At 36.5% G+C, this 25,223-nt stretch overlaps 2 protein-coding genes across 3 annotated transcripts; one reads left to right on the plus strand and one right to left on the minus strand.

The window, feature by feature from the left end:
* Nucleotides 1-252: 252 nt before the first annotated feature.
* On the minus strand, nucleotides 253-25,144 carry LOC115622647. The gene is made up of 4 exons (XM_030516655.1): nucleotides 24,604-25,144; nucleotides 4,155-4,311; nucleotides 3,959-4,080; nucleotides 253-2,106 (listed from the first exon to the last, which is right to left on the minus strand). Exons 1-4 carry the CDS (start codon nucleotides 24,637-24,639, stop codon nucleotides 1,018-1,020), a joined length of 1,404 nt encoding a protein of 467 aa, XP_030372515.1. The 5' UTR covers nucleotides 24,640-25,144; the 3' UTR covers nucleotides 253-1,017.
* On the plus strand, nucleotides 23,901-24,603 carry LOC115622649 (protein dpy-30 homolog). Of its 2 annotated transcripts, none has more exons than XM_030516657.1 (2): nucleotides 23,901-23,992; nucleotides 24,048-24,603. In XM_030516657.1, exon 2 carries the CDS (start codon nucleotides 24,050-24,052, stop codon nucleotides 24,380-24,382), a length of 333 nt encoding a protein of 110 aa, XP_030372517.1. In that variant the 5' UTR covers nucleotides 23,901-23,992; nucleotides 24,048-24,049; the 3' UTR covers nucleotides 24,383-24,603. The 2 variants fall into 2 exon arrangements, with proteins under 2 accessions (XP_030372517.1, XP_030372516.1); XM_030516656.1 differs by having other exon boundaries at nucleotides 23,910-23,992; nucleotides 24,039-24,603.
* Nucleotides 25,145-25,223: the final 79 nt, after the last annotated feature.

A 25,223-nucleotide genomic window follows, 5' to 3' on the forward strand; every position in this document is an offset into this window, starting at 1 on the left:
TATAGTACCTCACGTAAATGTTGCCAGTCGGGGATTCTTTGATGATGTATACCAAGAATTTGTAGAATTCAAAAGTTAAAGAGTTGATTAAATAATCTTACAGAAGTGAAATGCACAATCTCGTCTTATTTTCATTTATAATTTATTCTAGATTATACTTCAGAAAATTCAACCATAAAGAGCTTTTCAATCACACCGATTTGATTTACTTTTGGAATTAGATTCCACTTCCTCGAAATAACAATATCGTTATAAAGTTTAGCACTTGCTATAATTTTTATTGCTATAATAATTACATCGTTTGTTACTTTGCTATAATTTCTTGGCAACGGGTGCTCATTGTTTATGTACAGAACAAACAAAAAAATATTTGAAATTCGAAAGTAATTTATATATAAATTTGCCTTTTTTAATGAACAACTATTGGCAAAGAAATCACATATCAATCGCAGGTACAATTAAATAGCTGCATTAAGTTCGACATCTAAGGGTATATGTGTGTGTGGGTGTGTGGCAGGGAGGGAGGGGAGGGGTTTCTGTCGTGTGGGACTATTTGTGGCTTAGTTGATTTGTATTTAGTATTTGTTTTATTTACTCTTGGTTAATATGGCAAGATTAATACATGAAACGATCTCAACTTAATTACAAAACAATGGAAACTACTTGTATGACATAATACTACTACGTGCTAATTAAGTGAATGTTTCTTTTTCGTTTATAAATAAAATTACATACATATACAAATATATATTAAATTAATTTAATTAACACAGACATTTGTTTTGTTTTGTTGTGTTGGAGAAGAGAGCTGGAAGTGTTGGTGCTATTAAGGTTGCTGTTATTGTTATGTACAGTTGTTATGTTTTATAATGAATGCTTAGCATAAATTGAGGCGTTGCGGTTAGTTTTGGTGCGAAGAGCAGTGTGGAGAGCAGAGTGGGAGAGATGAGAGATGGAGCAAGAGGGACAGAGAGGGGGTGTTGGTGAAGCTTCGTTTTCGTTGGTGGCTGGCAGCAACTATTCATTGAACGGCCCCGGCGCATCGTAGGGCGCCCCATTGGCCCCCACATACTGATTGTTATTGCGATGGACGAAGCCACGACCCGGCGCCGCATTATAATAAACCACACGTCGTATGCCGAAGGGATCCACGTAGCCGAAGCTGCCGGCCCGCTTGTCGCCCACCTGCGCCTCCTCGTGATATTGTCGCGGCAGCACGTACCGGAAACCGTTGCGGGTCACGCTGATGCCATCGTAGTCGGGCGCATCCAGAGCGTTACTCTGCAGCGGACGCAGACGTCGACGATAGGCGCGATCCGGCAATGGTGGCAGCAGCGCCGCCGTCGTTCCATCTAAGCTATTCACATCCAGCGGTGAGTTGGGCGTATAGTAGCCGAAATCGCCAGCGCCAGAGGGAACAGGGGCATACTGATAGCCACTTGCGGGAGCCACCGCCGGCGGTGCAAATGGCGCGGGCGTGGAGTAGCCATATGCCTGTGCCGCTGCAATCGGCGCTGGTGTGCTTGAGACTACGGCTATAGGTCGTGGACGCAGACGACGCTTGTGCGTGTCCAAGGGCGGCAGCATCGAGAGCGCTGGCGTCGCCAACGGCGGTGCAAGTGAAGCCAACACCACAGGCGGTCGTGGCGTTGTGGAGCTATAGAGACCCGGTCCATAATCCCGATCGGCTTCCTCGTCGTACACATTGATGGCATTATTCTGTGCATCATCGATTGGCTCCGCATTCGGATGTATTTGCACCAGCGGCGTCAGATCGCCCTGCAGTTGCGCATGCGCACGTGGCAGCTCATCGGGATAGTGGTCGAAGCCTAGTTGGGGACGGGGTTCTAGCTTTGCCGCCTCCTCTGGCGGCAAGTAGTCGAGCTTGCCGAGGCCTGAGGATAGCGTGGGCGTGGCTATGCTGGGTGGCTCGTACAGCGGTGGTGCAGGCGTTGTGGTTGTTGTTGTGGTGCTGCTAACATAGCCATAGTTGTGAGCTTTGTGGTAGCCACTAGTGGCGGTAACAGCCACACTATTGCCACCAGCATTGCCATCAACCAATACACCAGATTGCGCAGGCGCCGCCTTTGTAGACTTGATGGCATCCTAGATTGAAGGGAAAGGTAAGATACAATTTAATTATTAATGGGATTGATAAATCATTAATATGATCATATTAAACAGATATAGAATGTTTAAAAATTGTTTTTTTATAGCACTCTTTCTAATATATTTAGTTGGTGTTGCCTGGCTCTAGGCCCATAGTTGGTTTATTATTTTTATAACCAACTAGAAAAACATACAACACTTTCTTGAACTCTTTCTTCACCAGCAGAGGGATGATATTTATTATCAAACTGTTAGTCCGTCATTAAATCTAATTATAATATAATTTAGATAAAAAGTATTAAATAATAAAAAAGTCATTCTGTTATTGTTTTAATGCGATACAAATTGGGTATTATATAGGAGTGAAATCATTATAAGTTTTATTATAAGAAATACAAAATTATGATTATTTTTTTATCAAAAAAAAAGTATTAGTTATAATCAATATTTTATAAGTTTTATTTTTTCTGCTTAAAAATATTGATTATTGGTTGAGTTGTTATAGCTCATAACTAATTATAATATTGTGAGGAAATGGAAAAAAATAAAAAATGTTTAAAATTTTAAAAACTTAAAACATAGGCAATCCTAAAAGAAGGATATTGGTATAATCCTCGTGTTTTCAAACCTACTACTTATAAGTGAATGATTTTTAGCTTTAAGAAATCAAAATAATTCTTATTTTCGATCCCTTGTTATTATTTAAGGAATCAAAATTGCAGATGTATTTTTGGGGTCACCACAACTTAAAGACCCTAAATTCGCAAGAAAATGAAGAAAGTATGCTATTTGTTGAATTTTTCATAATTTTTTCTTCGCAACTAAGCACTTGATTAAAGGAACGTCTTCAAGCTTCAAATTAAAACGACTTTAATTAAAAAAAAAAAAATATTTTTAGTTCAAGACCTTAATGTAATCCAAGGGTTTTTATACCCTGTACCCCAAGGGTACAAGGGTATATTAGTTTTGTGCGAGTGCACATGGAACACACAGAAGGAGGCTTGGTAGACCCCACAAAGTATATATATTCTTGATCAGCATGACAAGCCGAGTCGATATAGCCATGTCCGTCTGTCCGTCTGACCGTCTGTCCGTCTGTCCGTCTGTCTGTCTGTCTGTATGAACGCAAGGATCTCCGAAAGTATAAGAGCTAGAATAACCAAACTTGGTATACAGATTCTCCTGAGACCGAGAAAGGACGAGTTTGTTCATTTTTTCTGATCCAACCCCCCACTCCCCCCCTATTAACGATTTTCTATAACTCCCGTAATTCTTGGAATTTTGAACTAAAATTTGGTAGTCACATTAGGTTAGTAATTATGTATCCGTATACCAAGTTTCATTATGATAGAATGATCGGAAAGAAAGTTATAGCCATATAACCAGGCCCAATGCACACATACATACATATGTACAAGTACACAAACACGCATAAGGCACGATTCTGATGTAAATGTAAATGTATGTATGCATGCATGGAATATTTTATATTTAATTAGTTAATATTTAGTTAATTAATTAAATTAATTTAGTTAATTTAGTTAATTAATTTAATTTAATTAATTAATTAATTTAATTACTTTTTGTGGGGTGGTACAGGGTATTTAAGAGTTGAGCCTGCTCGACTTTAGCATTCCTTTCTTGTTTATATATGCTCAATTATTTCCTATTAAAAGACCAAATGACTTTTATTTGTGATCAATTATTCGTATACTTTAAAAAAATCCATATATTGTTTGACTATCTGGCACAGTTTAAAAGTTCGCTTCTGACTATTTTGTTTTATAACTTGCGAATAAAATGAATAACTAAAGGAGAACACTTGGTTTAAATATCTTAATGCACTTACCTCTATGCCTCTGCCTTGACCCACATATATGGTCTTGGATTTCAATATGCGATAGCCCTGCTTATCAGCTATATAGTCCTTCTGCCTTAGAAAGCCAGCTGCATCGATCCAGGCCTCGGTGCCTGCAATGCGTATTGTTTAGATGATTAGCCAAACTTTCACTAATCGGCAAATGGTTGAATTAGTACGCACTTACCTATTACAGTGCCGTCCTGCAGGCGTTTCTCCTTGCGGAATTGCCCATTATCGGTTTGGAAACGGAAATAGCGTTCGGGACCCTCGTCGGTTTGTATGTGATATTGACTTTGGCTCGCATCGCCCCACGACGCAACCACCAGCGTTGTCAGCGACAGCTGCAAAGAAAGTTGTGCAAACGGTTCAGTAAACTAAACAATAATGGAAACTGCCACATCCGTACGAGTACAAGATCGCCTGAAAATTGCTCAAACTAATGAACGTTCCAAAATGACAAACTGGTGGCTGTCTAACTTGCATTTGGCTTTCCGGCAGCCACAACTTGGCCAAAGCCAAACGAGTCGCTGTTTCGTCGGAGCAGCTTCAGAGAGTTTCAGAGTCAAGGTGACAATGTTGAGATGCAACCGCAAGTCCACACGCCACTCTGTTGCGCAACAGTTGAGAGACGAGTTATCAACTTGCCGCATGGACTGGACTTGTTAACGGAAATGTGTGGCATGTGCTTGTGAAAGTGTTGGCCACAACCGGTTCCAGCAACTAACCTCAACAAACCACACGTTGCGTATACGTTACGTATGCTCGTGCCAATTTATAGCTCAGATGCACAAGGTTGGCATTTAATTAACAACTCTTCGGGCAATTACGATTATTCTATAATGCTAATAATGCCCGTCCGCACCTTACAACCATTTGTGTTCAGTTATTTTGCTGTCATAAATTTTTCGCAACTCTTCATCGACGCCCTCAGCAGTCGTCCCCTTCCCTCTCCCCTTGCCCCTTTCCACCATTCAAGTGCATGCCACTTTAGATGCCGTTGTGGGCGTCGCGACTGCAGGCGGGCGTTTAATTCAAAAGTCTTTTGTTTTGATCTTCAATTAAGCTAATTTTGTGTGCTTTTTATTATACTTATTTGTTTTTGTTCAGCCACGAGTGTTAATATTCGTTTGATTTAATGTTTTTGAATTAATTGTCGAGCTGTGCAATTTGCAGCTTTAAAGCACAGTGAAGTTATTTGAAACAGTTTATACATGTAATTTATTTTTTTTATGCCAGACTGAAAGATTGAATGAAGAAAGAAAATAAAAGAATTTTGCGATACTGAGCATCTGATTGCGGTTGCTTGGCTTTACTGTCTAAAGTCAAAAGTAATTTTTAAAATGTGAACATATGCTTTGAAAGATCAATTGGTTTATTGGTGGTAGCCGATGTTTATACAAGTATAATAACACTTTAAGCAAGTTTAATTAATTTATTTTAAGCGCATTTAAGTACAAAGAAACTATGCGCACAGTTTAAATACTTAGTACGTTTTAATTAAATAAATGAAAGAAATTAAATTTTGTTACAAAATATAACATTTGAAGAAAATGAATACTTCATCGAAATTTAAGGAAAAATTAAACTTGTTCTTAAAAATATTTAACTAACAATATAAGATGTTTAAAGTACAACAAAATCTATTAAATCAAACGTTTAAGAAATAGGTTAAGTAGGTTAATCAAATCATTTTAAATGTTATCAAAGGAAAGTTTTATATTTTGAAACTAGAATTTTTCTTAGCGCACTAGGAAAACAAGAAATAAATAAATATAAATAAAAAACAATTTTGAAAATAGTGTTTCCTGATAATTTGGTCAAAGAGCACCTAAAGAACTGCTATTTCTCAGGATTTAGCAAATGGAATTGGACTGCTATTATTATAATTATTTGTAACTCTATATATTTATTTGCTTGGTAGATATGTTATCAATTAAAAAATATGTACAACTCTTTGTTTGTGGATGTCATCTAAAACATCAGGTTGCGGTTAATGTAACCTAATTGTTATACGTACAATTTTAAAAACTGGAACTATAGCTTATACACGTAGTTTTTCAATATCGTTTTCTAAATTAATTTTTTTCTACTATATCCCTTTTAAATTGTTTTTAACCGATATTTTTCGGGATCTTTAAAGAAATTGTAACTCAACTTTCTTCGTGATTGTCATTTATTTCTACACACCTTACTTTTTCGCCATGAACACAACTTTAATAGACGTGTTTCCCATGATGATCTTTTGATGACATCTTTAAGGTACGAATGCTCACATTAGCAATTGAAATAAGACTACGATTGCATGTATTTGCAGATGAGAAAAAAATTGGGGTTTTAATTTAATTATTCAGGTTTTTTTTGGCGAATATTATCTATTCAATCTGTCACACCCAATAAGCTTTTACTTTAGCCAGAAATATTTATATCCAATTAATTTTAAATGCTGACTAAGGTGCATGTAGTATGTCATCTTGACTTGACTTGGAAATGAAATGCAAACATCAATCATGCACGGCTTATTTACTCGTATTTCAGAATTTCAATTGCATCATCTTAATTAAGCAATGCTTGCTTTAGAGGAAACTTGTTGGAACTCGCCCCTTTCCCCTGATCTAGAATATTTAGCTAATGGCATAGATTTATGTGCCCTTAAGGCTAATTGTTTTGTGATTTATCATTCGGAGATGATTTTCATTTGTCTTTCACTGTAGAGAACAGAGCATGGAACGAACAAGAAATTGCATTTTTAGGCGAGAAAGAGAGAGGGAGAGACAGAGAAAGAGGGAGCAGTTGGAGAATTTTTTAAGCTGATTTATTTGTGGTTAGAATGTCAAAGTCAGTCCAAAAACAAGACTATTGTTTAGGCGCAGATAGGTGTAATGCTTATATTGACTTCGAGAACAGGCTTAAATGACTAAGGTCAGCCTGGAGAGTAAATAAAATGACGGATCGAATTCGTAGTCAGATATTTATTTAGATTGAAAAGCTTTTTATACTCTGTACATGAAATGTACAAGAGTATATTAGGTTTGCGGGAGCTGAAAAATGTAACAGGCAGAAGGAGGCGTGGCAGACCCCACAAAGTATATATATTCTTGATCAGCATGACGAGACGAGTCGATCTAGCCCTGTCTGTCTGTCTGTCCGTCTGTCCGTCCGTATGAACACCTGGATCTCAGAGACTTTAAGAGATAGAGACACCAAATTTTGCACAAAGATGCGTTATGTGTGTATTCTATACGAGTTTGTTTTATTTTTTTGATTTTCCCCCCCACTTCCCCCCTATGGGGGTTTTCCCGATTTTCCATTCGTATAATCGCCTATATCTCGGAGACTATAAGACCTAGGAACACCAAATTTTAGTCCCAGATGCCTTATGTGAATACGCAGAAAATGTACATTTTGGAATTTCCCTCCCTCCCCCCTCTACCCCGCAAATCGTAACTCCCGTAATTCTTGGAATTTCGAACTTAAATTTTGGAAATACCCCCAGTTGGTTATTATGTGTCCGTATGCCAAATTTCATTATGATAGACCGATTTAACAAGAAGTTATAGCCATAAATATATTTGCTGATGCAGCGCTGCTGCAGCGCTGCTCAAGCGCTGCCCGCGGCTGTTGTCGATGTTGCTGTTTGGTTGACTGCGAAAATGCTTACACAGACACGAATTGATGCGCATAGGCATACATACACTCACACAGACGCAATTGCTATGTAAATGTGCAATTATACACCCTTTACGTGAGTTCGAATACCGAGAGAGGTAAAATCGACCAAATTTTTTTTTTATTTTCTTAATTTTTTTATTTTCTATAATTATTGTAAACATATGTACAGAGTATTTCAAAGTCGGGACACCCGACTTTAGCTTTTTTACTTGTTTCACTTGGGTTTTGTTTTCAAAAGTAATTTTACATCGTCTGCCTTAATTTTGGGCACAATTTAAGCCTAATTACATAAATTAATATTTATTAAGGAATAATTTTCTTCTCCTCCCAATTCTAAAAACTTCTGCAGAAATCCTTCAGTCTATGTGTTTGTATTGAGGTAAGTTGTTTCAAAGACTATAAGCGTATAAGCCCTCCGCTCCCTCTTCTTCTAGTTAGTCATGATAAGTGTAGTAGCGACTTGTGTCTTGGTAAATGGTTAAGCATTCACTGAACTTGTTTTCCATTATTTTCTATTCTCCTTTATTTGTAGTAAGAGATGTGCAAACATCCAGAACATTCGATTGGGAAAACAACAAGATTGATCGAGCAAATTATATTTCTTTAGATGAACTATTCTGTAGTGATTAGAACTTAAAAGACGCAGCTTTTAATTTTTGCAATGAATGCCTTCTAAAGACAAACTTCTTCTTCTGCCTTATTTTTGTCATTTTTGAAAGATGACCAAAGCTAGTCGCTAAACTAGTCTAAGGAACACAAATAGGCAGGACAATCATATAATTAAATGCGTCAACTCTTTCACCATCTCCAAAGAATGCGTCCCAGCTTTGAAAATCGTTAAGCCACTGGAATTTTAATGCTGTCCTTGCGAAGGTAAGTAAATTTTACAATTAATATATAACGAACCAACTTTCTCAGTCATTTTCAAATATTTTATAGCAATTTATTGTGTTGGCAAATCATTTTATAATGTACTCGTATGTAATTCCATGTAAGTGCCACAAATTGCGGGCAGCGAAATTTATTTGATTTAGCAACGCGACGCAATAAATTGTTATGGCCATTTCCGTTATTGGGCAAAAGATTGCGGGGCAGGCCAAATGAAACGAGAGTAAAAGTGCCAACAACAACAACAATAACAACAGCAGCAACAGCAAGAGCAATAATAACAAAAACAAACAAGAAAGAAAGACGAAGCAACTCGAGGCTGTTGGCCACATTTGAGAGCAAAGATCTGAAAGAAATTGCTAAAAATTTACGCTGTTACTCAACCGGTTAAATGTGGCGCGGTTGTGGCTGCGCCTGCGCCTGTGCCTGTGCCTGTGTCTGTATTTGTGTCTGCGTTGGTGGCAACTACGAACAGGCAACATATGTTGCATGCAGCATGCTGGCTGCAGTTACGTGAGAATCGTACGCTGCTTCATTTTTGTTGCTGTTGCATGCTTTTTGTTTTGGGCGCAAAAATCAAAAGTGGAAAATCACGTTTTTCTCGGCGCGCAATTCGAGTGCAGTTTTCTTCATTTTTGTTTTGTTTACCTTAACAGTTGTTGTTGTTGTTGTTTTTATTGTTGTTGTCGTTGTTGTTGCAGCCACAACTGCTAATGGTAACAAAGCCTTTCGGCCATTGCGCAACTTTATTTTTGGCGTAATTTACGCAGCCATAAGGCCACAATCATAAATACGCCAAGTGAAGTGGACGGACGCAGTGGCAAATAAAAATAAATAAAAACAAAACCTTAAGCGCTTGTCAAACCCCCGACCCCATAATTCTTCGCTAACAAAAACGAGGTCCAGCACAACAGCCTCTGCACCCCTCGCCCGGGTCATTGGTCACAGTTTGGATTCATTGCCTTGCAATTGTCTGAGCGCCAAGAAATTGTAGCAAAATTTTCATTGGTTTTTTTTTTGGCTTTTTTTGTTTTTGTTGGGCTGCCCGCGGCGCTGCCCGCAGTCAGTCTGTCTGTCTATCTGACCTTCAACGCATTGTGTAGTTTTAATTAAAAATCACTTCTATTATAATTATGCGCGCGCTCTAAATATTTTTTAAGTAAACAATGAAATGCATGACTTCGTTTAAATTGAAAAAAAAAAAACACAATACATATAATGATAAATGATGCGAAAAAGATTTTTGCGCTTTGGAAGTTTTGGTTGCTTTTAGCGCGTTCATGTTTTCATTGCATTCTAAACATTCACCGTTTAAATACTCTACGAAAAAAGGAGTATGCACATGTATGTTCAAAAGATGCACTCGAAGAGATCTATCGAAGCATTTTTTTTTATAAATACATCTACCCTGCAAATCATGTTTTCGGAAATGAAGTGATTTTCTTTCAAAAAAAAATTGATCTATTTAGAAGTTTCTTTAGTAACAGATTGTTTATCTAGAAAGGAACTGAAAACAATTAAAAACGCCGCTTTTAAGGCATTGCTATAAACATACGAAAATAATTTATAAAAATGTAAACACGAATCGCTCAAGATTTGAGAATTTTATTTAAATATATGGATTGGCAAATCTTGCATCCCTATATAAGGGAAGATATCTAAATATAGAAATAAGGAGGTAACTAGAAAGTTGCGAATTTATTAAGCATAGGAAGCTGGAAAGTAGAACACCACACGCCATATATGGCTGATCAGTTCGATAGAGCCAGATGATCGGCTTTTGGACATGAGTAGATACGCTAGCTAGTGGGAATAAATGAACATTGAATGAAAGACATTTAATCGAGTTCGGAAAGGAAAAGATACCCAAGTTTGAAAGAGCAGTGGGCTTTAAACTTAACTGTCTCTTTTGGATAAGAATATCTTTACTTTTCCCTAACATTTAAGGAGATAAATTCATTCACAGTTCCGTCTCATAAAATTTTGTTGTGGATCATCTTCTATGTGATTGTCTGTTGTAAATTCCCCATTTCTAACTTTTTGCAGTTAAGGGAGATATCCGCTCATAATAGAGGAATATGTGGAAGATGTTGTGCTTAAAATGCCAACAATTCATACATATATGTACATACCCTAAGCCACACAATACTCCGAAATAGTTGAAGAGAGGCGTTCAAGAAAAGTGTCGTAAAATTAACTTTTATGATTTGCAAAAATCAGCATTTTTAATTTATACAGGGATACTAAGTTTTTGCAGAGTATATAGCAAAAGCTATTACTTGTGATTATCATTTTTATTTTTCACATTACTCACAATATTATGTGTGTGTTTGGTAATGAACTGACGCGCACCCACTGAGCGCCAAAGACAACACCTTTCAACACTAATGCCATTGCTTGGTTGATTTGTATGTGAAGTGCTTTGTCTTGCACTCTGTAGATATGTACAAGCTGATATATGTACATGTGTACTTAGACATATGAATGTATATAATGATGACTGCAAAAGTTTTTACAAGTTTTTACATGTTATGGCAGCGTGTCTACCTTTTCCTTTAATAAACGCAACCCACAACCGGAGCAACATGTTAATTATAATTTTAGTGCGGCTTCCGTCTTGAAAAACGCCAAAAACATAGAAAACTATAAAAATTATAACAAAAACCCAAAATAAAAATGTTGTGTGCATGTAAAACGAAAAGCTTATGGCATGCAAATTTTTGTAAATTCGTTGGGTTACGAATGTCGGCGAGAAATTTGTGGGTAACTTTAGCATATGTAGAGGAAAATCCAAAATCCGTTTATTCTAATTAAACATTAGCACAACGACTTTTCTTAGCTTCGCATCATATCTAGATTTTTGTTTGCAGCAGCAATTCTTACTAATTAAGAAAATACATTTATTAATAACCTTAGGAAGGCAATATATATGTATAGAGATATATAAATTAAAAACAATGGTCATGACAACGTTCTCAATTCCGTGAAATTTCACTGCTACACTCACGTTTGCTGCGAATCTTTTTATTAAATACATAACTATTTGGTTCTATTGATGCAGCTGAAACAGAAAAGCTAAGTCTAAAGATCTTATTTAACAAATTTCTAAGCCACCATTTACAAAGAACTCGCTCGATTTTTGGGTGTTAAGCAAGAATAGAACACTTTCGAATTTACTGAAATGAGACAAATAAGAGCTTCCCAGAGGAAATTGTTCAAGTCTCAACTGTTGTGAGATCAATTCAAACTAACTCTCTACTGCGCCATGAAGAGTGCAGTTTGTGCAGTTTTATTTTAGTAAACTATAAAGAATATAAAGAATGTTTACAAATATTGTACAGCTGCAGCTTATTTTAAAAATAATTAAACAACTGACACTTCAACTTATTTGCTTACAGTCGGTAGTCTCAACTGCCCTCATACTCGTATTGTTATTAATGTTTAAATAATTTATATTACACAAAGAACTTGGTTGTCCGCCACCTCTACCCATGTATGTACACATTGGTATGTTGCTCAGCAAAAGCTGGCAACATTTGCCCTTAGCAACATGTTGCGCTTGGCAAGAAATGCAAATAGCTGCAATGAATTCTTGTTTTGCATACGCAAACAACAAAATGCCATCATATATTTGACATTCAACGCCTGTCGTTGACATCAAAGTCAACGACAGACATCACTTCGATGCATTCAAGCTAATAATATTTTCTAATTGCTCAAATTCCGCTGGCAATACAGCAACAACGCGACATGAACATGAAATTCTATATAGATGGATTTAATGAAACATTTCATTAAACACAATCAATTCCAAGAATGTGCTTAACAACTACAACAACAACAGCAGAAATAACCAGAGCTTAAGCGTCAACAATGACAACATCGACCAGTGGCGACAGACAGTAACTGACTGGCTGGCTGACTTACTTGTATTTGCCCCAACTATTGAATTACGTGCTTTAAATTTCATGCTCGCTCTTAGATCTAAGTTTTGGCACTCAACGTTGGACGCCCACATAGAGAGGTAAAAGCCGCCAAGAGCTACTGACAGGCCGCCATCAAAACTGTTGTGGGAGCCAACATCGATGACGATAAAAACAACCACAAAAATTGTATTAAATTTCGTTAGTTGCTTGACTTTTCATGCCGGCCAACCTCACCTTTTATGGTCGCTTCAAACAGCGGCAATTTTGTTTTATTGGCATTTCCTGTTCGTCAATTTTGCTCCGTCTATTGACTTCTCGTGGCAACACAAAGAATGCTAAGCATTGTGCTGGTAAACATTTATTAAAGTTGCCACCAATTTAATTGAAAATCTTTGACACAACAACAAATAAGACACTCGCATTTCTTGGCGCTGCCTATTGATTTGTTGGCTCATTTGGCCAGTTAAGTACAGACACATGTAATCTTGTAGAACCGGCCAGCTCCCACATTCAATCAAATAATTTGTATATCTTGTTTGTCAAATGCAATCTGAGCCCAGTTTTGTCAGCTGTAGCTGCTCTAGAACGCATAGCTAATCGCTATAAATATACTTTGTGCAGTATGCTAATGCATCGCTCTATACTATATATATAATCAATTTACAAGTAACAACAAAATTTTGTTGTAGGCTGCGAAACAAAAAACAATTTCGCTTAATTCTATTGACTGGCATTGCGATTGCGTCACTTCTGTAATGATTTCGTTACTTTATTGTGTGGGTTTTCACAGTTGCGTGAATGCGAAATTTGTAGTGTGAAATGTGTCAGCTCTGATTGAAAAACTATGGAAATACAAAGGGGGCCGAATATGCCAATATATCAGAGGAAAGTAAATGAGTTATTTTGTCTTTAAACAATTAAGACACATTACAAAATATTTACTTATTTAAAAAAAATAGGTTCAACAATGAATGAATGAATACATAAGTATATGGTGCGTGATTAGAAGCTAGTTCTTGAAAATAATATGGGGAATATTAGGAGGAAAATCGGCAAGGAAGTTCTATGATCCTGTAACTCCCTTGCCAATGTGACAGGACTTGCATTTTCTCACTACAGTCCCTACGGTAGACAATTATTGTTTAGGCAAGATCCGATTTTTTACAAATATTTTTTTATAAATATTACAATGAATGCTGTCCATAGTTCATCCAATTTTACCATAAACTTCTTTTGCATAATTACCCCAAAAAATTTGAATAACTAATCCATTTCTTAGAAGTGAAAAGCAAATTAGACACAACAAATTAGATTTCCTCTCGTTAAATATTTTGTGCTGTGAAAATGACAATGAAATGCATTTTATGCGACGGTTCCAGCCTAAATAATTTTGACATTTGCATAAAGCTGAGGCAACAATTGCATATTTTGAAGTGCAGCCAACCACAAAATGGAAAAATTCAGGCCTGTCAACGACGCGTGTCTGGTAATTTACATAAACTACTTTGTGTACATATATGTATATAGAATTATTCTGTGCCTTGTTACTAAATTATGCAATTGGTATGCAGAGGCGTCATCATAAAAATTAACAATAATAATAATAACAATAATTTTTATGCGTTTGGCTGTCAATGCGCGGACAAGGTCGACACGTATAGAGCGCCAATTGATACAGAGAATCAAAGGCAAGGCACGTATCGTCAAGTTTTTCATGCGTTTCCTACACTTTCCATTTCTATTGTTATTGTTAACTATTATGATTATTGTGCAACTCTTGTTGTTGATGACTACTGGGCTGCTTATTAAATTAAGTTGCATAATTGGCATGAAAATGCACAGAATAATAAAAGTGAAGAGGCAGCTAAATCGGCAAAGAATGGATCGCACGCAGCTTTAAAGGCTAGAGATGGCGGCGCATTTGAGCATCAAGGCGTGAAATATTGTGTAACTCTTGCAGTGGGTGGCCATAATGCTCAATCACAAATGGGTGTGTGTGTATGTGTGAAGGTCAATTGTAATTAGGCTGCATGGGGCGTTAGCCATGGCTGAGCTACAAGAAGATTTATTCGTAAGTTGTAGCAATAGGTTTCAGAAAACGAAATGTAAGGTCTGTTGCGCTCAAGTGGAAAATTTGCAGCTAGGCAGCCGCCTTTGACTCCGTCTCTGACACTGACTCAGCACCTTCCATTGAAAAGTTGACAAACTGTCAGTCGACTTATTAATGGGCGACGCTATTATGCGACAGCTCAGATTTACTTAACTTGGCTTTGCTTTGCATTCGGCCGCAGGCAAAGTAGCCGACTTGCTGTCGACCATGTCAGCGCTCATAAATAACAATACGGCAGCAACAACAAAAAACGCCAAAACACAACAACAGAAATAAAGAGCGCACAAAATTGAAAATAGATAGCAACATGAAATTCGAGTGGTGATTTATTGGTACTCTAGGAAATTCGTTGCTATACTGATGTTTATTCCAAAGACCGCAAATAATAATTATTATTTTGTATTTTAAAGCGAAAAATCATTTACCTAGCTTTGAGAACACATGGATTTTCCCAACATACTTCTTTTAGGCATTTCTATGTATATTCACCATGATTTAAAAATTTAAATTTTTATTTGTTTTCTCACAATAAATTGATAAATTTTTAGTAATTTTCAGTTATCAACCAAAAATGAATATTTTTGAGCAACAAAATAAATCTCATAATGTAATGATTATTTCTTTATTTCTTATTTTTTATTTATTTTTATTATAAATACAATTCCCGTTAGAGAATAAGGACAAAATGTATATATATCCTTAAACATTAAACCAAGACGAGCCCCTATAGTAGAGCTTTGGGCTAAAAAAAAATCATTAAAAAATAGTGTCAATTTCAGTTTGACTGAAATTGAATATTGGACGCAAACTCTTCAAAATATAGAAAATTTAGAATCCAAAACGAATATGTACAAATACAATTAAAATCCGATATATACACATCGTTTATAAAAAGTTCACTAATTAATAATAAAAAAAAATGGTAAAATATAACGATTTTTTGTTATTGGCAACCATGCTTAAAATAATTTATCTCAGAAATAATTCCATATTAAAAAATTGATTGAAGACTTTTTTTTTGGGGAATATCATACTTCCAAAAAGCCCAAACATTTTTCAGTGTGACCAATTATTAACTACAAGAAACCCAATATTTTGGGGAATTTTGGAAAGTTTGGATTTAAAAATGTTTCGGAATAAGTAAATATTTATGTTTATCGATAATTATACAATTACAAACGAATTGTGCTGGTTTTAATAAAAACGGAGATCATTTAGCGTGAAAAAAATTAATGCTTAAAATTTAACATCATTTACCCGTGTCATATAAAACATACTACATTAGAATATACATCTTAGAAGCTATAATAAACCTAAATCTAATGCATTACCAATCTCGATCGAGTGCTTTAACACCCTCTGTGAGGGTATAAAAATAGATAATCTGAAATGTGTGTAGCGCACAAATCAAATAGCAACGACAGTTTGCACGCCTCAGTGCGTTGTTCGCAGCAAGTTCGTGCCTTAAGTCTTTTGTTATTTGTGTCGATTTTATGTCTTTCTTTCGATGAACACCAACATTTAGTTTATTTGTATTATTTTTTTTTACCACGCTTTGGCGCTTGATAGCACCAACATTAGTAGCATTAGCAGCAGCTGTGCGATGCAAAATAAAACTAAACTAAAACAATTCCGCATTTTCCCAAGTGTTGGCTGCACTTTGCGAATTGTGTTTTAAGGGGGCCAGCAATGGTCAAAGATATCAGAGGCGCTGACACATTTTGCATTTGACACTCCGGCCCCAAAAGAGAGTGAAAGTTGCACGAATCCACGTATCAACACATATACTATATATATATATATATATATATATTTTTTTTTTTATTCAGCCCACCACTTGGCTGTGTAATGCAGGCAACTAGTTGTTGTTGCTGTTTTCTGGCCATGTTCGATGTGGCTGCGCTCGTGTTTTAATTTCGTGTTGTATAAAAATTTCATTGTCAGTGGTGCGGGCGCGGACTTGGCAAAGTTTTTTTCGTCTTCTTTTCTTTTAGCCTGACTTGAAGGTGCTCTTCTTGTTGTTGTTGTTGTTGTTGTGGCAGGGGCGTGCGGGCATGCAACGTGCATTTGTTGTTGCTGTTGCTTCTGCTGCTTCTGCCGTTTTTGGTGTTTAGTTAAAATGCTAAAGCGCATTTCATAATTGCTGCTGTGGGTTAGCAACGTCAATGTACATATAAAGCTATGCAGATTGTTGTTGTTGCTGTTGTTGTTATTGTTGCTGCTACTAATCAGCGCCTATACAGTAATATTAATCATTGTAATTGCTGCTGTTCGAGTGTTCGCGCACTGGCGTTGGCGTTGGCGTTAATCGCGAGCTGCGTGTAAATGAACTGCATAACGTTGCTTTGGGCGCCAAAATAAATTAAACAGTCATCAACAACGGCAGCAGCAAAACGAAAAAAAAAAAACACCATTTCAAAAAAATGTGGGAAAAGCATTTTGGCAGCGTTTACAATTATCTATTGGTACTCATTGTTGCTGGGCTGGGCGCTGGCGCTTGACAATCGGCGTGAATTGTGTCAGCTGGCTTCTTTTGTTTTGTGCATTGCATTTTATGCAAAAAGCGCACACATAACAACAACAACAACAACAAAAAGAGCATACCAAAGTAACCCATTGCGGGTTTGTATTTATGTTTATGTTTGTGTGATATGCATGTGATATATTTTATGTGTGATTATGTGCGTTTTACTTTCGAAATGCGGCAGTGGTGGTCACTTCAAAAAATAAAGTAGGGGGCCACACCACGCCAATCAGTCAGTTAGTTGGCTTTGATTTTGTTAACTGACTTTGGCATAGTTTTTGGCTGAGATCGCAATTTGTGATCACCTTGATCATTAGTTGTAATAACAAAAGCCATAGTCTATTTTATAAGGCAGTCAATTGCACATATTTTTTTCTTTTGCTATATTTTTTCGGCGTGGGCCGCATCAGCTTGAATGGAAAACAAAGAAAATAACATTGTGATAAACAGAGTAGTATGGATCTGTGAGTGGGCACAGAGACGCGTGGTTGGCTTGTTTGCTAACCAACAACTGCCACAGTTGGCTTCCAGTGTCGGTCCACTGTCAGTCGTCAGTGTTTACATTTCTGACTTATGTGCGCTTAAATATTTTTGTATATAATAATATGTTGTTTCTCGTTTGCATTATAGCCCAACGAGGGGAGTGTCTGTCAGATGTGACAAATGTGCAGCTCGGCCGGAGTGGACTGACTGCCTGCCTAGTTACCAAATGCAAACATTTCAAAGAGAATTTCTACATTTTTGTAAAGTTACAAAAAAAAAAACAAATATGTAGACACACACGTTTTCAAATAGAGGTCTAGAAAAACAATTTTGTTTTGACACCCTTTTCCCTAAAACATTCTTTAAACAAAAATAAACTTTGTAGTTCCGACCATTCCTAAAACTGCTTTATGAGCACCGATTTTAATAATATTTTAGTCTATAATCAGCAGATTCAGTCAATAAATCAACTTTATGCAAGAATTGTGTAATGTTTTAAGAAGAAATACTTCGAATTCTTTCCCTTTCAAAATTATTTGTGCATTTGTAAGAAGATTTTCTTAAACAAACTAGTTAAATCATTTATTAAACGACAAACGAAGCGATCTTTTCTCCTCCTATACTTTTGCATTATCTAATTTGTGCAAACTATTTCACTTTTTTTTGACCATTTCACAGTTCCCACAGACCATCAACAGCTTCCTTAAAATGAAGCGGCAAAAAGGCGCTTGTCATCAAAGCAAATGCTATTGAGATTCCAATCTCATCAACTTAATTGCCTCAGAAGTCACAGCTAAGATGAGTTCATTCGCAGGCACCCCAAAAAATGAAAAAAAAAAAAATGACTAAGCTCCACCCTCAATAGTCAGTCATCTGCTCGTACTACACAGGTCGGAAGAAATCTTCCCACATTACTCATACGCCCCGGCGGCTGCGCAAGTTTAGTTTTTCAAGAAAAGATCTCAAAGAGCAGCTGCGGCTAATTTGTTTAAAAAGCCATTAAGGAAAAAGTGCAAGACATTGGCGAAATGCTTTGCTTTTTAATGGGCCCCCTAAAATAAATAAACATATATGCAAGTATTTCCTTTAAATGACTTTATTTACGAGCATTTGCTGAGGAATGCGACCGTGCGAACTAGAATTCATAGCGGCCTTCGCATATTTGTTGCTCTACACTTTTACAGAACTACATAACTATGCTTCAAAATCGGGTCAACGTTGAAGTTGAAATTGCAGCATCATTCGTACATTCGAATTAACAAATTTGCCAATTCATAGCTAAGGCTGGAAAAAACATATTATTCACTCAATTTTAACTTAAGCGATTTTATCGATCGGCGAGTTCATTAGGGGCGTGCACAATTTGTTAATAATTTATGCGTAAAATGTGAAAGAGGAGAGAAACGAACACCGAAATCGCCAACCAAGTCAAAACTAGAAGTATGCCCGCCAGCACTTTGCGGCTTGTTACATTTGAAATGATATTTAATAATGCGCCGATATGGAATGTCTCGAAACAATTGGGGAAAGAGCACAGCTATCGAATTATATATGTCACTCTAAATATTTATAATCAATTCGAGCGATTACATAACCAACCCCAGGCTTGGGCAACACACACTTGTATTGGGGAGTGGACCCAAAAGAAATGTTCAAAATTCAAAATAAAAAAACACTGAAAACTTTTGCAAACATTTCAAATTTATTACAGAGTGGTGGAGAGCGACAAGTTGTCACATTTATGGTCTACCAGTTTTATTTTCTTTTGTCCGGCCATCTTTCTCAAGGTCAATCAAGGCAGCCATAACAACAACAACAACATCAGCCTTAGTTGCGCTCGGTGTGTAACAAAGTGTGGCAAGTGAGACACATGCTAATTAAGTCAGTTGCGCTAATTTTGATGTGTGGCTGCCCGGCTTACTTTTCACTATTGTTGTTGCTTTTCTAGTTTCTTTTGCCTTCTTGCTTTTGCTTATGCATTAGCTTTAGTTTTAGTTTTATTTCTTTTTTTTAGTGCAGCCCATTTGCATTTTAACTGCCTTATTAGTGGCGCGTACGGGTTTGCTTACAAAAATATGCACAACACTTTTATTTCCTCAACATTTTTGCAGCTATCCAAAAATATGTTCAATAATTATAGGCTGTGATATATTTGGAAATATTTTGGTGGCTGGGAACTTCCCTGCTAGCCAATGCTGGACAATAATGAAGAAGCTGCTCCTCCTCTTGTTCAACTCTAGAGATTCAGCAGAAATCGATAGATGAATTGTAAAAACTTTAAACCTTTAGGGAACCTGCTTACAAATAAATAAAATCTTTTACTAATGAAATAAAAACATGAACACATGAAGAATATTCAACTTCCTGTATAAAACGAGAAACTTATAGCTGCTTGGTGTGTTAAAAGGCTATTAAATGCCTACATTCAAAGACCATCATCCTCAATGGGTTAAGGTCCCTTGCACAAGCGGTGGCTCGACTTGATTTGTGGCACTTGCATTGCGTGCAGCTGAGGCGAAAGGGCCCACAACCTTCAGCAGACACTCACAATGCAACAAACACTCTGACGGCCCACGTGCTGCCTACTTGAGAGATCGAGCATATGAGTGTCAATCTGGCTGGCTGGCTGGAAGCTGAGTTCAGACTCATCTGTTAGCAGCATAAAAAGGGTTAAGACATAACCATCAGTCAACGGTTGCTTGTCTGTCTATCTCTTCGAGTTGGCGTCTATTTTGTTCGATGCCAGTGACCTTTGCTTTACCTTTTGATTTATAATTTGAGGTGTGAGCGTATTTGTGTTTTTGTTTCTGTTTCTGCGCGCACCGTTTTATGAAAATTACACGTTTTTAGCATTGAGATCAATATCAGTGGGGATTCCGCCACAAACCTCAACACTCTCGTCTAATAATCAACAACAAAAATTGTAAAATGTAATGCACGATTTGTGTTGAAATATAAGCAGTATGCTGAGGCATATACGAGTATATTTATACTTAAAAGTTGGCTGTCTAAACAATAACAGTTAGGAAATAACGTTTTCTGCGCTGCCCCACCATTTAAGGGAGTGGGGGGAGTGGAGGGGACCACAACATTCTATTCAAATTCAAATTTAGCTTCGACAAGTTGTGAGTCAGTCAGTCAGTTACTCAGTTAGTCGGGCAGTCAGGCAACGGCTTCCTCCCGATATGGGTCAAAAGCTACAGGTTTTTCGCTGCAAAAATGTGTTAATAATGTGTCTGTCTTTTCCCCCCCTTTTCTTAAATTATTTATGTATTTGCGTATATGAATTATTCAATAGTTTTTAATTTGCACAAATACAAAAACAATATGACAGATAAACAAGCGCCGCAAACGAATTCAAGTGGCATTTTTACGTATTAGCGCAAAATATTAACACACACAAACACAAACACATATTATGTATATCGGCGTATCGGCATATACAACGCATTATATTTTATTGGTTTTACACAATTCGCAACAGCAAACATATCGTTAAAATGAAAATTAAGTAGCTTTCATGCGATATTGTTTTTCATTATTTAATGCGCTCATTAAATGTTTAAAGCTTTTTACAACTCCTATTCAATTTGTTCAGTAAAGACTGTGCATAGGCAGACAAGTTGGTGTTTTGTTTAGAACATTTAACACACATATTGACGACTAAACATGTAATTTCGCACCACCTGCCATTTTACAGCAACAGCAACAGAATAAACAACAACAACAGCCAGTGACTTAAACAAGTTTGTTGCTTAAGTTTTTGTTAGTTAGTTGCTAAGCTCATGCTGTTTAATTTATGGTAAGTATTTCAAAACGCAATCGCACAATTCATAATTTAAAAATCAATTTTGAAATATTTATCTATTCTCGTTCTACATTTAGATGCTTTTGAGAACAAATTCTTGATGCTCACACGTAAGCTCTGAAATATTTTGGAGAATTTAAAAATGAATTGCTGATTAAATGAGGTCTATTTGTTAATTAGTTTGTACTTCATGTAGCCTATGTATTTGCACATTAAATTTGTTAATTAGATTAGGTCTGTTTGTGAAAGATGTGTCCTAGAACCTAATACAGCATCTGGCTAAGGTAAAACCTGGACTAGTTTATAATATTCAATCCTCATGTTCCTCATTCAACATGTATATTCTGGCTACAATTTCAAATAAAAAACTTAATATCAAATATTGCTTAATCTAAAGTTGTTGGAATAGTTTCTTAGAAACTAAACTTATGTAAATAATTTCCTCATTTAAATACAAATAAATAACACAAAACGTCCTAGTCTTAATACATTTGGAATATGGCTACTCGTTCAGACCTCTTATTAAACGTATTTAAGGTCATCATAAGATTTGGTCTTTCTTCCCAAATCCCAAATCTAAATTCCAATATAAACTGAAACTAGTTCTAAAAAAGGTTTTCTAAAAACGATTCAGTTTCTTTTTTTTAAAATGATTTACTTGAAAAAATTGCAGTTACTTTGAAATGTTTTTATGCCACTAACTAGGAATGATCCCACAGGTGTAGTTATTTTTGAAGCTTAATTAAGTTTTTAAATATGACAATTAATCAAAACAGATTTGGAAAAAGCGGCAAAATAAAAAACAACTCAATTATCACATTCTTTGTGCTTCAAGTTTTTTCTATTTGGGTTGAAACTCATGCAAATGACTTCGGCAGTCGATTGTGTCTTTGTAGTTTGATTGATTTGTGTTGAAACTTTTCATTTCCGAAAAAAACCTGAAATGCAAGATGTGGGAAAATATTGGGTTGCTCAGCTAGCGGCTACTCTAAGTGCAATTCGCTGTTATCGTTTCTACAGTACTGACTAGATATAATTGATTGCATTGTACAAAATGGATTGAAATGTTTTTTTTTTCATTTTCTGCTAAGTTAAACAATTAATCAATTCACAGCTTAAGCTGTAGGGTAAATAGTTGATATTTTTGAAGGGATTTTGGATAAGGTTGAAGTCTAATTTCTGCTTATAAGGGATAGTTATCTTTGATGAACAGCCAAAACAAACTGTATAAGTGGGGTGGACTGGAATGCAAAAAAAAAATCAAATATATTGCTTGAGAAATAGAATTCTGATATACCCGTATGTATCAGAATATATACGGTGTAGGTATTTTTTTAGTACAAACGAACAATTACACATACGAGTATAATTGGTGTTGTTGTATTTATCTTCAGAAATTTTAATCACCGTTGATTTTAGATGTCAAGTATAAAAAACAAATTTGTATAGAAAATAAATTTTAAAATTGAAAAAAAAGTAAAAAAAACAAGTAAAAAAGCTAAAGTCGGGTGTCCCGACTTTGAAATACTCTGTACATATGTTTACAATAATTATAGAAAATAAAAAAAAAAAAAAAAAGAAAAAAAAATTGGATCGATTTTACCTCTCTCGGTATTCGAACTCACGTAAAGGGTGTATAATTGCACATTTACATAGCAATTGCGTCTGTGTGAGTGTATGTATGCCTATGCGCATCAATTCGTGTCTGTGTAAGCATTTTCGCAGTCAACCAAACAGCAACATCAACAACAACCGCGGGCAGCGCTTGAGCAGCGCTGCAGCAGCAAATATATTTATGGCTATAACTTCTTGGTAAATCGGTCTATAACAGTGAAACTTGGCATACGGAAACATAATTACTAACTGGGGGTATTTGCAAAATTTTAGTTCGAAATTCCAAGAATTACGGGAGTTAGAGAAAATCGCATTTGCGGGGGAGAGGGGGGAGGGAGGGAAATTCCAAAATATACATTTTCTGCGTATTCACACAAGGCATCTTGGACTAAAATTTGGTGTGCCTAGGTCTTATAGTCTCCGAGATATAGGCGATTATACGAATGGAAAATCGGGAAAACCCCCATAGGGGGGAAGTGGGGGGGAAAATCAAAAAAATAAAACAAACTCGTATAGAATACACACATAACGCATCTTTGTGGAAAATTTGGTGTCTCTATCTCTTATAGTCTCTGAGATCCAGGTGTTCATACGGACGGACAGACGGACAGACGGACAGACGGACAGACGGACAGACAGACAGACAGGGCTAGATCGACTCGTCTTGTCACGCTGATCAATAATATATATACTTTGTGGGGTCTGCCACGCCTCCTTCTGCCTGTTACATTTTTCAGCTCCCGCAAACCTAATATACTCTTGTACATTTCATGTACAGAGTATAAAAATGTGAAAGTAAACATCCACCAAATGCGCGAATTGAATGCGACTAGAGCGCAAGAATATTCACAAAGTAGGCATGGAATAAAATTTGTACTATTTGTCACAAATTATATATTAGATATCTATCATTCTTCACAATAAGCTCAAGTAGAAAACATCTTGAAAAAAAATATTTAAAAACATTTTCCACATTTCTTCAATTTTACAAGCCACAGAAGTAAGTAGAACATTCTTGAAATGCGCCTTTTATGCATTTTTAAAAGATTTTGCAGTCATGCCTGGATTGGACAAACAGGAGAACTTATCAGCGGCCGCCCTGGGCGGTGGTGGGGACAGGGTAAAGGATATCCTGAGTCCACAGCCGCAAGCCTTTGGATCTGGCGCCTTCATGCCCGGGCCTTTGCCGTTTGCCTCATGCCGTAAGCCCCGCCCGGACCACAATTCGTTGCCGGTACGTCAGTATCTGGATCAGACCGTGGCGCCCCTGCTGCTGCATGGCTTGCAGGCCTTGGCACGCGAAAGACCTGCCGATCCAATTAGCTATCTGGCGACTTATTTGTTAAAGAATAAGAATCGCTGCGATGAAATAAATGCGGAAACCATTTAAAGAGGCTGAGGCCAATACACTGAGAACACGAACAACAACAACAACAACAATTATTTTTACAATGGGGATGTATTACAACACTCTGCTCACTGCTATTCGCTGATTTACACACACACAAACATATACATATGCACTATCTTTATAGCTGATTTTCAAATGTGTGTTTGCTTTCAAATTTTTATTATTGGAATAAAACTTGATATATATTTTGCTCAACTTACCATCCACATGCCGTTTAGCCACATTTTGAAATACATTTCAAAATATTTTCAATATTATTTTAGTAAGCGTTGCGTCCCAATTGCAGTTTAATATACAGCTCAAAAAATTGCGAAACACTTTTTAGATATTAAACTTTTAATTTATTTTTCAAATTTAATTTATTTTTAATAGCAGAAATTTGTTATTTTTAGCAACGCCTTCGTCTGCCGTTGCTGCCACCGACATCACCGACATTCAAGCGCGTCGAACCAAAAAACTGCAACGCCAACAACAATAATAATTTTGTGCAGATAATAGCCGATTTTTTTCTTTTCCAAATTAATTAGTTCCGCCGATTTTCGCAGTGCCGTGAAAATGATGCGCACACAGCACACACAAAATAGATAAACAAAACCCTATTGACGCGCAGCTTGCAATTTACAAGTAAACGATTTTCATTCATACATACGTATATATACGTATAGTAGTTTATTGCAATAGTTACGATCGATAGTTGATTTAATTTATTGAGTTTTAACTTTGCACTCTTTTGAATTTTCTTTGCACCGTTACGCAGTCCGAATCGCACGTCCGTCTTTGTCGCTGGCTCGCTTGCCACTAAAATCGCGACGCCTTTAGT

The sequence above is a fragment of the Scaptodrosophila lebanonensis genome, unplaced genomic scaffold, assembly GCF_003285725.1.
Source record: "Scaptodrosophila lebanonensis strain 11010-0011.00,11010-0021.00 unplaced genomic scaffold, SlebRS2 tig00000043-arrow-pilon, whole genome shotgun sequence".
Lineage (NCBI taxonomy): Eukaryota > Metazoa > Arthropoda > Insecta > Diptera > Drosophilidae > Scaptodrosophila > Scaptodrosophila lebanonensis.